This window comes from Brassica rapa, chromosome A05 (genome assembly GCF_000309985.2).
Source record: "Brassica rapa cultivar Chiifu-401-42 chromosome A05, CAAS_Brap_v3.01, whole genome shotgun sequence".
Taxonomy (NCBI): Eukaryota; Viridiplantae; Streptophyta; class Magnoliopsida; order Brassicales; family Brassicaceae; genus Brassica; species Brassica rapa.
The window spans coordinates 10,482,510-10,499,272 of record NC_024799.2 but is presented as its reverse complement, the minus strand read 5'-3'; the positions used below and the strand labels follow the sequence as shown (position 1 = coordinate 10,499,272).

Below are 16,763 nucleotides of genomic sequence, written 5' to 3'. Positions count from 1 at the left end.
GAATAATAAAGATTTGATAAAAATAAGTGTGTATTATAATTATATTTGTTTAATTTTAAGCTATTAAAATAAATTAAACAATCATAGTAACCATATAATAAAAATTATAAAAAATACTTATATATTATATTTTAAATTTTTAAAAACGAGTATAAATTACTAAAACCGTTAAAAGTTTCACATTCAAATTTTGTGATCTATGATTTAAAACTTTTGTTATGACATGATATAAATAATTAAAAATAATATAAGTTAAAAGTCTCATTTAATAAGTATCAAAAATAAAAGATATATAAATATATGTATCATTTTAAATTAAACTATATGCCATATAAAAATACATAAATATCTTAATTTTGAAATTTACTTTGAACATTTTTTTGATAAAAATTTTGAAAAAATATTGACAACTTAATTTTTTTAAAATATTATAAATTACTTAAACTATTGATCTCACAATGAAAATTTTGTTATCACTAATTTAGACTTTTTGCTATAACAGATACAAATGATAAAAAAAAATAAGCAAAAAGCATCATCTAATAAATATTAATATTAAAATATACCATATATATGTTACTATCATTTAAATTTAAATATATATCATATCAAATAGAAAAAATATTTTTTCGATTTATAAAATTTATTTATATGTTCGCACCAATTTAATTATATAAGTAGTAGATAATGACTTTTTAATTATTCAATATATATTTATTATTTCATAATATGTTATAAACATATAATATATAAAGTAATTTATATATATAATGTTTATCCCGCGCAAGGCGCGGGTCTTAACCTAGTAAATAAATAAGAGTGAAGATTTCTCTCAATTGCTTTTTTTTTAACTCAAAATTTTATAATATTAATAGTAATTATCCTTTTAAAAACATATATACTAAGATATTAACAAAAACTTGTATAGTAATTTAGACTTTTTGCTATAACAGATACAAATGATAAAAAAAAATAAGCAAAAAGCATCATCTAATAAATATTAATATTAAAATATACCATATATATGTTACTATCATTTAAATTTAAATATATATCATATCAAATAGAAAAAATATTTTTTCGATTTATAAAATTTATTTATATGTTCGCACCAATTTAATTATATAAGTAGTAGATAATGACTTTTTAATTATTCAATATATATTTATTATTTCATAATATGTTATAAACATATAATATATAAAGTAATTTATTTTATTCTTTTTCAAAAAAAAAAAAATATAAAGTAATTTATATATATAATGTTTATCCCGCGCAAGGCGCGGGTCTTAACCTAGTAAATAAATAAGAGTGAAGATTTCTCTCAATTGCTTTTTTTTTAACTCAAAATTTTATAATCTTTCATAACGGAACACATCGTGGATTACAAAAGCCGGCAGAAAATAGTAATATCTCCGGAAGCAATAGCCGAAAAGAGGGAGACAATAACAATGAGGTAGGATAATACGAAAAAAGTATTAGAGAGCCACAGGTACTAAAGCTGGAACTGATGAACTGATCATAACTCGCAGACACTCGTGAGAAACATGAGACCGAAGATAACCAAAGAACCAATGACTTAGGCAAACCCAACCCCGAAGGGTACACCACCAAGCTAAAACAGGCGCACCATCGGGACAAGCATGTGCGAGGATAAACTTACATCAACACCAGAGATTGTTGCAAACCAGAGCCAAGGCAGAACCAAGTCAAAACCAAACACCTAGGCTCAAAGACACAAGAACTTGAAATGCTAAAGGGAAAAACACCGGTGAAGATTTACAGGTCTTACACGCGGACATTCGTTAGGCAGAATAGCGATCTACAGAGCTAAAACTGGTCACCTCCTCGCAAGAGAAGACCTACAAATCAAACTCATTGCTTCGTCTCGAAACGCTCGTCCAATCCATGGTAGATAAAGGAGAGGTCTAGTAGATTCCTCCACAGCAAATATACCTCACACCGACGAATCCAAAAAGCTAGAACAAGGCAAAAAAAGAATTGACCATAACTGCAAGCAACCGAAGAGAAACAGAAGCACCACAACCCAAATCTAAAGCAACCCTCGACTTGACAACAACGACCTTTACCTAAACCACCATAAACCATAGAAAACCTAGATTAAACTAAAAACAAAGAGGAGATCCTCCCTCACATAGCGACGGTGAAGAGCACCGCGAACCACAGAGGGAGATCGGACGACCTGGAGTTTTCTTCTTCTTTTCTCTCTTGACGGCTTGACCTAATTCTTGAATATATGTATATATAGACTATTTCTTTTCTCAATTGCCTTTGTAAAAGGTTTTTTTATTTATTTAATATTTTTAATTATGAATTTTCTTTTCTAAGTTTATGGTTTAAATCATTTAACAGCATACTAGGTAACTTATCCTATACGCGAAAATAAATATTTACGAAAAACTAAATTTTAGCAGTATATTAATATTTATTTTTTTTTAGTTTTATATTTCTAGTTTCTTAGTTAAGGCATGTATTTTTGAGTTAGTGGGTTCTGATGTTTTAACATATTTTACTTTACAAAATATTCAACTTTGTCATGATATTTGTTTTTAAAATTATAATTTGATTTTAATTTGATGTAGCTAGTTTTTATTGATCGTATTGTTATTTTATTTACAGTATCATATTTTATTTTGGTTTATTATTGGGATTTGTGAAGTTTTTAAAACAAACAAAGCACTTATTAAATTTATGAACTAAAAAACTGAAATATAAATGTTATTTGGTTAAGAGAAATCTAAAATTGCATTACTTAAAATATAACAGTACATTATAAAGTTATCAATTAAATTGAAGATTTATCATCTAAATCAAAGTTGTTAACGTAAAACACCAACAAAGTTTTTTTATATTTAAAAATACATAAATATAAGAAAAATTCTCTTAAAAGACACCAAATGAGTTTTTTGTAAACAAAATAGCACAGAAAGGAGAAAATGACCAAACTATTTTCATTAAAGAGGTAAAAGATCTTTTTATCCCTACTTTCTACATATATAAATAATTATTTGAATAAAAAAAGGTAAAAAAATTTATTATTTTTTGAATAATATGTTTTTCAATTCAAACTTTTTGTTTTTTTCAAAATTTTATTTTGAAATCCGAAAGTTCTTTTTGAAATTATTTTAAAAAATTATTTTAAATTATAAATTTTATTGAAGAAAAAACATCATAAACCGTACCTCCCAAAACTCCACCCACCCTTCAAATCTAAATCTTAAATCTAGACTAGTTAACATTAATGGTATAAGTGTCTACTCTTTAATGATACATTTTGGTCATTGTGCTATTGTGTGCTATATTTATGATAAAAATATTTTAGTGCTATTTTAGAGAAATTTTGTAAATGTAATCTCAATTAGAACTGCTTTTTTTTTGTCACTGAAATACTTCATTAAATTAAAGTGAAGAATGAGCCCATAAGAGCCCAAGCCCATTTAGTTCATTACAGCAAAAATTGAAAACTGGAGAGTTCCTTTGGCTAGGGTATCGGCCTCAGCGTTTAGAGATAGAGAGATGTGCGCAAAGGAGATTGATGCAAACTCAGTAGATATCGATCGGATGTCTTTCACAATACCGATGATTTCCTTAGCCAGAGTGATGCCGGAGATTGCTCGGACGGGCATTAAGTTGTTGGAGAACACCTCAAGAGAGGCGAACTCCAAGGTGATCGCCATGCAAAGGGCTGATCTGATTGCGGAAGCCTCTGCAATTAGTGGTGATCCGATCGAAGATTCAACCATCGATCCTTTGATTGGAGATTCTAGTCTTGGTCCCGAGAACACCCAACCCAGTCCCGCTGCAAGTTTTTCCTTGTTCCAAGCCGCATCCGTCTTACATGTCACGCGATTGCTAACGGAGATGGTCTGTGGCGATTCTCGCGGCCGGTTGTGAGGTAAGTCACTCTTGTCTCTGACTAGTGCTTGTGATGTAGACCATTCTCTTGCTAATTTTATTCCTTTCAGCGTTGTTTCTTCAGGAGTTTGGTGTCGTCTTTCGAAGATGAAAGTGTTCCTCGATGTCCAGATGGCTTATAATATCCAAGAGAGATACCTGAGGGAGGAAGGAAGATTGCTTTCCTAAACCTGACTACTACGTCTGAGAAGTTTGTACCTGCAGCTAGGTGAACTGCTTTGCTATGGGGGACGAGTTCCCAAACTTTCTTCGAGTACTGACAGATAAAAAAGCAATGCATCTCAGTCTCTGTTTCTTGGCACCTTACACAAAGCGTTGCTGATGCCAAACCTCTCTTTTGCAGGTTTGAACCTAGTGAGATAGCTTTATGGATAATGGACCAGAGGAACGTTTTTATCTTTGGTGAAAATTTTTCTGCCCAAATGTCTCTGATCCAACTAAAATCTCGTTCTGATCTTGCTAAAATTATTTGTTGTTGGGGATTGCTTGCAGCAAAGTAACCAGACTTGGTGGAGTAAATACCCGAAGCTGTCTGATGCCATATGAAGGAGTCTTCCGTCCCTGTTGAGCTTGGTTTTATGCATTGTATCTGTACAGCTAGATCAGGTAATAGTTCCTCGATTCTCTGCTTGTTCCACTTGAGCTCGGAAGTTAGGATCTGCCACGGTTAGGTCTAGGGCTGACTCTTTGATAGGTCCCGTAGGCTTTAGGAGTTTATCTACTGAGATCCAAGAATCCTTCCAGAGTCTGGTCGTTTGTCCATTTTCTCTAGATTTTCCCAAATTTCCTCTTAAGAGGTCTCGTCCATGGAGAATGCTCCTCTATCCATGAGAACAACTCTGTGATAGTTCTACCTCTAGAAAACTCTGTGATGGTTCTACCTCCGTCCATATAAACTAGATATTTGGTTTTCTTTTGTGAAAACAACACTAAGTGAAAATTATATAAATCACATTCTAAATAGAAATCTTGTTTGTGGTAGACTAAAAAATAAAACAAAATAGATATTAGATATTTTAACATCAACAATATTATGAACCAAATACAATTGCTATATGGTACAACACACACTAGTGTCTACTACCACTCTTTTCTAAGTAAATAATTTATGAAGATAGAAATCAAGCACGCATGCATAGATCACCATTCCGCGCACTGGAGCTCATTGTCTTCTACAAATGCAATCTTCACATACCACCACAATGAAATTAAACTCGCCCTGAGTCTAGGCTTCAATCTTCCACATCTCGAAAATACTTCACCAAGTACGTCAACATCCAACGCACACCAATGACACCAAACTTAGTTACCCAAGCGCACACACAAAGCTCACCACAAACTCCAAGTAGTGGCCGACTCCACCAAAGAAAGCGTCAACACCAACGCCACCAAACTAAGTCCACGTCTGACTCCATCAGACAATATTGCTTCAAAATGTACTTCAACACTAAGCAGTAACACACACCAAGAAAACCTCTCTATTTCTTCTCTGAGATATGGCTTTCTCATAAGACACGTTCTTCCTTATATAGCAAACCAGAACTTGAACTCCACATCTTTAATTTGCTCTCCAAGTCTTCCAAATATAATTAAAGCAACTTTCAATTTCTTTATTGGAAAACTTTAACCTCAAGCAAACTCCTTTTTTCTTTATGAAAACGTCCATTTGTCTTTAGGTACATATCATCTTTCTTTTTCTAAGTTCAGCAAGCTCATACTCATCACAAAACACGAACTCCAACAAAACCCATCACACATGGTCGTACTAACTCGTGTAGTACTGCACGAACTGATACATAACATCTCATCAAACTGCATCTTCATCGTAGTGATGTCGTCATGCTGAATGTTTATGTTGTGATGAAGCAATGGTGGTTGCGGGTTTCGTTTGTTCAACGGTGGAGGTTCGTCAACTCCAAGTCGAGATAAGCTTAAACCTTGCAATTCCTTTTATGAGACTCATCTTTAAGGAGGATGCTATGTCTGGTTCTTAATCATCGCCAAGTGACTGAAGCCCGTCTTCGTTAATGCAAGTTGTGCGGAAAAGCATTCTGGTGATCTTTGGAAAAGAATCGAATCAAGTTCTCCTCGTGGTTATTTGTGTCTCTGAACTAAATTTTATTTGTTGCTTCATCAATATAATCATTAGACGGAACAAAAGGAGATATGAAATGTGATTTTCTTTGGATATCTTTTTGTTCCTGTTTTTTTCTTGTTTTCGTCTTTATTATTATTTTAACAGGCTCAAATTTTTTATATAAAAATAGAAAATTTAGGGAAACAAGTATTTCTTATATTATTCATAATCATTATATTACATCAAAAGATCCAACATGCTTAGTTTCAAAATGTTAATCGAGATAACCCAGCCTCCAAACAACCCATTCTCCAGTAGATTTTAAAAATATTGTTCTGTATGGACTACCCAATGTGAGTTACGGTTTATATATATCCAAATCCACCCCGATATTTGTCTATTTGAACATGACCACCAGGTTATGGCCTGCACTCCACCAATTCGGGTTGCATCTATACTATTATTTGCGAAGTGATTTTTCGTATTCGAGTTCTCACGTTAATGTTATTGTTATTCTTAATGAATTTTTATATATTTTTTATTATATAATTAAAAACGAATTTATATTAATAATATCATATTTTAAAAAAGAAGATAATTCATATATTGTTTTGTTATCTTAATGAATATATATAATTAAAAACAAATTGTGTTGTTATCTTAAAAGTTTATATTAATAATATCATATTTTAAAAAAATAAGATAATTCATATAAAATTGTGTTGTTATCTTAACATAATATTTTTATATTATAAAATATTTAAATTAAGATATACAACAATTTATAATCAAATATTAATCAGGTAAAAAATTTCCATAAAGATATTTTCTAAAATATTTTAAGTATTTGAATGTTTTAATGAAAATATTTATCAAACATAAATAATTTGATGTTTGATTTACTTTGTTTGAAGAGATAAATAATAACTTATCATACTAACTTGATTTAAACTAATATTTATTCGTAAGAAGATTATACCCGCATGTACAGGCACAATACCTAGTTTTATTTATTTATTATTCAGTTGAGAGATTTCAAATCAAAACAAAAGAATCGATTAAAGGCATTGGTTTAGTTGCTGATAAATAAATAATTTAAAAACTACTTGTCCACATAGTAAAGCTAAAAAAAAAAAAAAAACATTGCTCTACTCCGTCCGTGTTAGGCGAGTATTGATAACTTGTCTTTGATGCTACTAGGCCTACGCATTCGGGGTCCCAATCGGGTTTCGGTTTTATCCAATCGGGTTTCGGTTTTTCGGGTTTATCAAAATCAGCCCCATTCGGATTATATGAAAGTTCGGTTCGGGACCGGTTCGGGTTCTATCGGGTTCGGGTCGGGGTTAGTAAATCTTCAAAGAACCGGTACAACCCAATATACTTTCGGGTTCGGGTCCCAATCGGTTTTTTGGTTCAAAAGTACCTGATTTTTACCTATTTTATAACTAAAACATGAGTAAAATCGGTTTTTCAATTTTAAAATACCTGATTTGTACCTATTTTGTAACCAAAACTTAAGTAAAATCGATTCAAAAATAAGGAACATCAACCGTGATCATTCAAAATCAAACGAAAAATAAACATATTTACTGATAAAAAGAAAACCAAATAAATAAAAGCATAAAACGAAATCTAAGTTCTTATGAAATGAGAAACATTGTTTAACGAAAACAAAATCTAAATCTAAATACTTCAAGATTCAACGACCATCTTTAACCATCAACCTTCATGTAATAGAACCACCAACCTTCATGTAATAGATAAGTATTTTAGATGTTCAATATTTCTTAGTGTATTTTGGATACATATTAGGAATTGAGATCATGTTTGGTACAAGATCTTTTCGAGGTTTTGAATGTTTCGGGTTCAATCGGATATCCATTTAAATTCGGGTTCGGTTCGGATAATACCCATAACCCGAAATACCACAAAACAAGATCCATTCGGTATTTACGCCGGGTTCGGATCGGTTCGGATTCATTTTTATCGGATTGGATTCGGTTCGGGTTTTCGGGTTCGGTTTATTTGCCCAGCCCTAGATGCTACCATGAACCACCCACCAACAAAATAAACAATAAACATAGCATGCTAAATATAAAACACAGCCTGTTGACAGAACAAAGAAAACAAAACTCAAGATTAAAATCTTAAAGTAGTTAATCAAACACAAGTGCTAATTAAAATGTGCATTTGATCATTATTTCTCAATTTCTCAATAATTATCTATACTATACTAAAAAGGGGATATAAGCCATGGAGAGGGTGTCAACATAGGATAGAAAAATCAACCAATCAGAGAACCCGAAATTGCCATGTCATCTCATTTATTTTTCGTAAAAAATAAAAAAAACAATGCGAAGGTGAGAATCGAACCCGGGTTGGTATGATATATATATAGGACAGTTACCACTAAGCCATTGACACTTTCTTGGACACATATAAAGAACCACTAACTATATAATCACAAACTTTTATGTACATTTACAATAATATGAATTCAACTTTCAAGACTCCGATACTTTGTTTTGTAAAAAAAAAAAAGTAAGTGGCTAAGTTAATATATTCTTAGAAAGTGTGAGAACGTTGACAAATATGAAAAAGCATAGATTTTTGTTTTCGTGACAAAGTTAAGAATTTTGTAAAAGTAAGTTTAACATATAAATTTTCGTGACAAATATGAAAAAGCATAGATTTTTGTAAAATTTTGACAAAACAACTCAAAACATACTTCTCTAATGTCTTAATAAAATATTATTTAAGGGTGTAATAATTAAATATATTAATTCAATAAATTTTGTAATTTATAGACAAAACAATAACACAACAAATTTTGAAACATTTGTTTAACCTATCGATTTTTCTTCATGAGAATCCAACTAAACAAGATAAAAAAAAAATTAGATTTACAAATATTTAATTACCATTTTATTCAATTTTGATTAATTTCAAATTGTCATAATGTATATTTTTGAAGTTACAAATATGAAAAAGCATAGATTTTTGTACAATTTGACAAAACAACTCAAAACATATTTTTCTAATGTCTTAATAAAATATTATTTAAGGATGCAATAATTAAATATATTAATTCAATAAATTTTATAATTTATAGACAAAACAATACCACAACAAATTTTGAAACATTTGTTTAACCAATCGATTTTTTTTTCATGAGAATCCAACTAAACAATTAGATTTACAAATATTTAATTACCATTTTATTCAATTTTGATTCATTTCAAATTGTAATAATGTATCTTTTTGAAGTTACAAAAAAATAATGTTATTTCTTTATTACACTAGCATTGTATATAGATTCTATATACACAAAATAAATATAATATAACAACATAAGCTTGCTTTCCCCGATTCATATGAAAACTTTTTAAGTTATCCACCAAAGCAAATTAATTAAATCAATGAAATTGTTAAAATACAGCAAATTAATATATAATTTTATTTTAAATTAAATTATTTAAAAAGTGTATTTTCGTTAAAACAAAATAATAAATAAGTAAAACTGATTTGATGGTAATTTTTATGATATATATATATATATATATCAATTCTGTGAAAGAAATAGAAGCTTAATATGGAAAAAAATCTTAAATACAAAAACCTCTAAAAATTAACAAAAAAAACTAATAAATTAAACTATGATATCACTTAAAAGCTTCTTAGACCATATTAATAAAATATTTAAGCGATAACTAGACAAATTTGATTTTTTTCCAGCAAAAAATTTATTATTAATTAGCATCAGTTATTTCAAGATGTTTAAGAAATAGTGGACAAAAAAATAAGATGGACATTAATGATATATGAACTATGAATAGTACTTTGTGAAGCAGACTTAGATAACATATCTGCACATCCATTTCCAGTCCTTTTTGATGCTTAAATTCAGTTTCTTCAGAGTAGTTATTCCACAAATAGATCGTATGAGATATTGTATTGATATGTAGATTTGTTTTTTCAATGTTAAGAAGATTGATAACTGTAAAAATGTCTCTTTCGAATATGATATGTCTATAACTGAGTCCCCAACATGAGACAAGTTTGTTTAAAAAGTAAATAATTTTATTTTTCTTATATTATATAATCAATATATATTATTTACTGATAATAAAAATATAGTTATTCATCTATCACAAATATCTATGCAAATATGTGAATCAAGTACAACAATCAAACAACATAATGATTTCCACAAAGAAAATTTAAAAAATATATTTATGTTATGAAGTCATATTTTATATTCTTTAAATAATGTAATACAATATTATACATTATTTTTTAGAATTGAGAAATACATATATCAGTTAGACAAATTAAGCGATAATTAGACAAATTTGATTTTTATTTTGTGAGTAAAAAGTTTATTATTAATTAGCATTACTTATTTCAAGATGTTTAAGAAATGATGGACAAAAAAATAGGATGTACATAAATGATATATGAACTATAAATAGTTTTTTGTAAAGCTGACTTAGATAACACATATGCACATCCATTTCGAGTCCTTTTTGATGCATAAATTCAATTTCTTCAGAGCAGTTATTCCACAAAGAGATCGTATGAGATATTGTTTTGATATTCAGATTTGTTTCTTGATTGTTAAGAAGATTGATAAGTGTAAAAATGTTTCATTCGAATATGATATGTCTATAACTGAGTCCCCAACATGAGACAAGTTTGTTAAAAAGTAAATAATTCCATTTTTCTTATATTATATAATAAATATATATTATTTACTGATAATAAAAATATAGTTATTCATCTATCACAAATATCTATGCAAATATGTGAATTAAGTACAACAATCAAACAACATAATGATTTTCACAAAGAAAATATAAAAAATATATTTATATTATGTGGTCTTATTTTATATTCTTTAAATAATATAATACAATATTATACATTATTTTTTAGAATTGAGAAATACATATAATATCTTATCCGCGCGTAGCGCGGTTAAAAAATCTAGTTCATATAAAGATTAATTATCATAAAATTACGGCAAAAATAGGACTTTATAACATGAAACAAAATGGTTGACTTGGCTTACCTCGATGTGTTAGTATGAATCACAGGTGGTGGCTTCAGTTTATCTTGAAGCTCCTTGACTCCTAGTTTAACGAACTCATCCACAACTGTCTTCATAAAGACAGCCACTTCGGTTCTAAACTTCATGGACCCGCCCTGGCTAGTACCTTTAACTATGGAACCAACAGGAGCACCGTCTATATAAGCATTGGCTGCTTTCACTATATCGCTAGCCCTTACGAAGTAATGGCTACGAACAAACTCTTCAAAGTGCTGCACATTTCATCACAACTGTTATTATTAACAGTCTTCAAAGAACAAAGAAACTCAAAATTTTTGAACTTTTGACTAGATACTTACATTTGGTGGCTTCCTCATGATGTAAACCATTGTTCGTAACGACAATATGAATACGTTCTCACTGTAACCTTTGGAAAAAGGCTCGCCTAATGGAGTCCACTTGGTCCACCCAACGAAAGGTTCGTTATAGTACGGTTTTCGATTCAAGATGAGTCCTTGGATTGAGACAAGAAGCTGTAACATTGTGGACTCCTTTGGGAGCCAGTTCTCCCTCGTATTACCAAACCAGGTACCGAGAAGACTCAGGCATACATGACCAGAGTTGTATAGATTAGGGTTGATTGTAAGCCCACCAGAATGGTAATGAACCATCTGTCACCAACAAAATGAAACTCCAAAAGTTATCAAGTGTTTTAAGAAAGAACATATTGAGAAAGTAGTTCTTGAGGACATTACTGGAGGCACTGAAGGATAGGTATCAGGGAAGTGAATATCAAAAAAGAAAAGACCGTCATGGTAAGGAGTCCCTTCAGCTCCAATAATTACAGCTCTCATAAGATCCATTCTTGATTCACAGGCTCTCACAAATATTGTCTCTGTTTGCAAAGAAAAAGTTAATTTTAATTAAAAAAAAAATAGGTGAAGAGAAATGTTGCAAGCATTGGTATATTACACCAAACCTGGCAAATCCTTCTCAAGAATCTTCCAATCTGCTTGAATCTTTTTCGCCCAAGTCCTTGAGTGCTGATAAGATTAAAAAGAGAGGCAGCTAAACTTTACAGCATGTTGAAAATCAAAGAAACAAACACTTAGATAATAGAATGTAACCATCACCTGCTTTGAAGCATTCCCCTTCAAAACATAGTGATGATCTGAGAAGTGCTGAACACTGTCAAATCTTTTAAAATTAGCTCGAGCTGAGGTTCTCTTGCTGCTAAAATTCGGAAACCACCAAGGCTGATAGTTTAGTATAGAATTCCCTTTGTTTTTCTTATCGATCACTTCAGGAATTCCAGCCTACAGCAAGATAAAAGCACCAAAAATTATAGTCCCCAAACACAAACAATAAAATTGATATGTAAGCTTTTTGATTTCATATAACCTAATAAATCGAATCAGTTTCAACTCAGTAGCACAAATCAATACGACGAATATGATTCACCGGGAACGGAAAAAACAAAACCCATCAATCGAAAAAGCAAAGAGAAACCGTAGTAAAACAATATTAAAGAAGAACCAAAACCAACATAAACCCTAAATCAAAACAAAACCCTAAACACACATAGATGATCATCGCGCATTAACCAAGCCCTAAAATTTTAAAACGGATTTAACTGTACAAAAAGGACGGGACGACGGAACCTTTCTGTCCACGGCGGGCTCCATTGACGAACTGAAAGGAGAAGAGCTTTTACAAGAGAAATAATGTATCCCTACATATATATCTTATATATTAAAAGAGAAGTCACAACTTTGACTCATGTGTGATTTTTTAAAAAATGGACCTAATGGACCTATTACTAAAAAATCATGTTACATTTAATTTATAATCTTATCATTATTATAGATCTAAATAACTCACTTTCTAGATTATAAGAACTAAATAATATGTCTACTACATTATAGGAATTAAATAATTATCAATCTTTTCCAAGCCAAAAACATGATATGAAAACAACCAATTCAATAAAAAAAAATATACAATAAAATTATTATGTTTTAACAAGTGATAGACATACCTCATATATATTATACTAATATATACCAATGTAGAATTAAAAATAAACTATTTCTATAAAAATAAATGAAAATAAACACCCGCGCGGTTGCGCGGATCGAGATCTAGTCTAATCTATTAAAACAGAGTCCTATTTTTTTATCTACCTAAGAAAGTTCATTTTAAATTTTGGACTCTTTCAGTTTCCTTACTAGACTACCTTATATATTGGACCCGTATAAATTTGTTATCATAATAACTATATACACGCTGATTAAATAACATAACTGGTTCACTTTAACTAGACCAACATCTAATATACTAAGCCCTTCCGAAATTAAATGATATGTTAAATAAATAACATAACCCGTTGACTTTAATTAAACCAAACTCTATCGTACAAAACCATCCAAACTTGCACGATATATTATTAGATATAATAACTTTAATGTCAGATTATGAGTTATTTGGTTCATCTTTCAACGTACAGAACATTCCAATAGGTGAAAAAAAAATTTAAAACAACAATATACATTGCATACAAGCTACTCTCATATAGAGTTTTGATCATGGTCACTGTTTATATTACATATGTTTAGTTTGATCTATTAAAACCAAAATTTGAATTAAACACTTCCAGTCATATCAACGGTTTTATTCAGATATTTTTAGATTATAAATCGTAAACTAAAATACTCTAACCACATCAATAGGGAGATTTTATCAAATCTAAACTAACGTGTCTTGCAAAAAAATCCTATAAAATATGAAAACCGGAATATGCTATAAATATATTTCATTTTTGGAATTCAGAATATCTTCACAATACATTAATCTAACGTGACTTGCAAACAAAAACTGAATATCTAAACTACCTTTAACAGCTCCTAAAAAATATGAAAATCGGAATATGCTATAGATCTCTTTTTGTTTTTGAATTCACAATATTTTTTATCAATACCATTAAACCTTATTTTATAACCAAATCACTATAAAACATCTTCCTTCGCCTCATATTTTCTATAGTCATGCCTTGAAAGGTCATAGTCATGCTCGATCTACAAATAGAGTATAAAGATCCATCAGATCAAGATACCAATCCGATTTGGAGGTTTTATAACCCTGATCGTTTAATATGATAGTATACAGACAAAAACAATCCTACCTTAATGACAGTAGATCGATTGTGAAGATGATAGAGTGAACGATTTTGAATTTCTCATCAGCAAACGGGGGTAGATTCAACAAATTTTGTTTGTTGTTATCGAGAAGACGATTACGAGGACGATATCACCGACAGAGAAGACCAAGAAAGTAAAGTTGTTAAGTTTTTTTTTCCGACACGTTAAAGTTGTTCACCTTCCCGGAAAAAAATAACTTTGGGCTTTATTTTGTTTTTCTTGATCTTCTGTAACTAATGGACCAATTTCATTAGACTAAAAATTTAATTCCTTCCAAATTAATGGGTCTATTACGTCTATCAAGTTGATCATATGGCCCAAAGGTGTTTATATTTGTTTGATTAAATTAAAAAGAAAAGAAAAACAACCAAATGTGTGCATATATTCATGACAAGTCTTAACAACAAAACAAAATTAAATTATAAGGAGTTCTCCAAAAAACGTAAATGGTAAAGAAGAAGTATATTATAAATAAAAACTCAAAATGAAATAATCTAATCTCAAATAATTTAAAAATATTATTTAAAAACAAAATACACAAAAATCTGAATCACCAGAATATTTTTATCAAAATATAAACGTCACTGAATTATCCAATTTTTTTTATCCGAAAACCAAAAAAACTGATATTTAATAATATAAAATACCCGAATTTTATGATTTTTAAATCAAATTAACAGAAAAATGGAACATTACCGGAACCAAATAGAATCTAAAATTATCTCGGATATTAGCTGATTTTGAATTTTGTTATCCAAACTGAAAACAAAAAAAAAAGAACCGGAACAAAATCAAATTTTCTAAAAATCCGAATGGATCTCTAAAATCGAACCATGGAACCGAAACCATAAACCAAATGCCCATGACTAATATGAATAATTCTAATAAAAATTTACAAAAACAATATCCGCGCACAGCGCGGGTCTGTATCTAGTATATATATAAACAAGAGTTTGACCCCCAAAAAAAACAAGAGTGAAAATTTCTCTCAATCTTTTGTAAAAGGTGTTTCTTATTTCTTTTTTCTTTTTTTGTCAACAAAGGTCTTTCTTATTTCACATTTGAAATTATGAATTTCCATTTTTGAAAAAAAAAAGAAGAAGCAAAACTGCTGTTAGATCTCTCTAAAATTGAAGAGTTTTGACTTGATTGGTTGAAGCTGTGATTTTAATTTTTTTTGCTGTTAAATTTATGTTATGTAATTTTTGCAGCTGTAAAATTTTAGATATGATTTATGAAATGAAAATATAATTGTTAAACATTAATTATGTCTTATATGAGTCACATATTTATTAATCTATTTTATTAAAATATATTTTATGAAAATAGAGTCATTTTAATTCCAAAAAAAATATAGAGTCACTAAAAAATTATATTGTACAAAAGTCATAGTATGACCATTTCATTATTATTAATTATTTACATTAATAAATAGATATGAATAATATTTTTAATTATAACATAATCTGTTGAGAAAATCTAACAAAAATCTTATTAAAATTTTCAAATTGTTTTTAATAAACTATTGTATTAATTAATTTTGTAATATGTAATATAATAATAATATAAATTAATGTTAATTAAAAATTTATTATAAAAATATTATATGCTGCTCTTATAAATTTTATAATTATAGTCTATATTATATTAAAATAAAATTACCATATGCGTTAAATATGATAAATTATATAAAAGTAGTACATTTATCTGTTTTTTATTTAAAATTGGTTTAATTTAAATAAATATTATTCACCGCTAAAACGGTTTGATAAGAAAATGTAATATTATTATACAAGAAAAGAAAATCATTAACATAAGTAGACATTTATATCTATATCTATGTATTATCTTTTTATTGTTTAAGTTAAACTCTTATATCTACCTACACCTATAGTATCTGAAAACATAGATAAAAGACTAAAAACCGAAAAAAATCACTAAAAACAATATATATAAATAATTAGTAAATACCAAGATACATCAGTTTACGAGCAAATATTTCAAAAAATAATGATTTTCTATCAGCCAAAATAGGATTAATTAAAACCATCTTATGGTTGGAGAAGCATACAAGTTGGTAAAGAACTCTTAGCTTAGGGCTTCAAAACATGTGTGGGGAATGGCAAATCAATCACAATGTGGGGGTGTCGAATGAATTCATGGTGAACCAATGAGGTAATCCAGAACATGTAATCTATATTTGTGTAGACGCTTGGTACTGAAAAAACATCAGAACTTGTTGGAGTTGATGATAGTGACCAAACTTGTAGAGCTGGCGGGCATTCAAAATTGGCATGAGTTACAGATTTATTTTAGTCACCACATTTTGGGCAATAGTTATCACACCTCATAGTACGCCTTACTAAGTTCCTCGTTACTGCCACATGATCGATTAACAATTGCCATATAAGATGACATATTTTTTTAAGCGCCTTTAATTTTTAAGCAAAGGCTTGGAACTTAGTGATACTTGGTTCCAACACTTTTTTTTCTTTCTCTGTCT

The 16,763-nt window shown here is 29.4% G+C and overlaps 1 protein-coding gene and 1 long non-coding RNA gene across 5 annotated transcripts; one reads left to right on the top strand and one right to left on the bottom strand.

The window, feature by feature from the left end:
* The first annotated feature begins 1,342 nt into the window (after positions 1-1,342).
* LOC103868464 lies at positions 1,343-6,130 on the top strand. 4 transcript variants are annotated; one of them, XR_632913.3, is made up of 4 exons: positions 1,343-3,916; positions 4,001-4,189; positions 4,280-4,542; positions 5,803-6,130. It is a non-coding gene; the product is annotated as an uncharacterized LOC103868464 (long non-coding RNA). The 4 variants fall into 4 exon arrangements; XR_632910.3 differs by having other exon boundaries at positions 1,344-3,916; positions 3,987-4,189; positions 5,766-6,130; XR_632909.3 differs by having other exon boundaries at positions 1,346-3,916; positions 3,987-4,189.
* A 1,925-nt stretch (positions 6,131-8,055) lies between these two features.
* LOC103868465 (putative ubiquitin-conjugating enzyme E2 38) lies at positions 8,056-16,741 on the bottom strand. Its single transcript, XM_033290988.1, has 7 exons — positions 12,725-16,741; positions 12,197-12,379; positions 12,043-12,106; positions 11,819-11,958; positions 11,423-11,734; positions 11,085-11,335; positions 8,056-8,119 (listed from the first exon to the last, which is right to left on the bottom strand). Exons 1-7 carry the CDS (start codon positions 12,746-12,748, stop codon positions 8,056-8,058), a joined length of 1,038 nt encoding a protein of 345 aa, XP_033146879.1. The 5' UTR covers positions 12,749-16,741.
* Between the last annotated feature and the right edge of the window lie 22 nt (positions 16,742-16,763).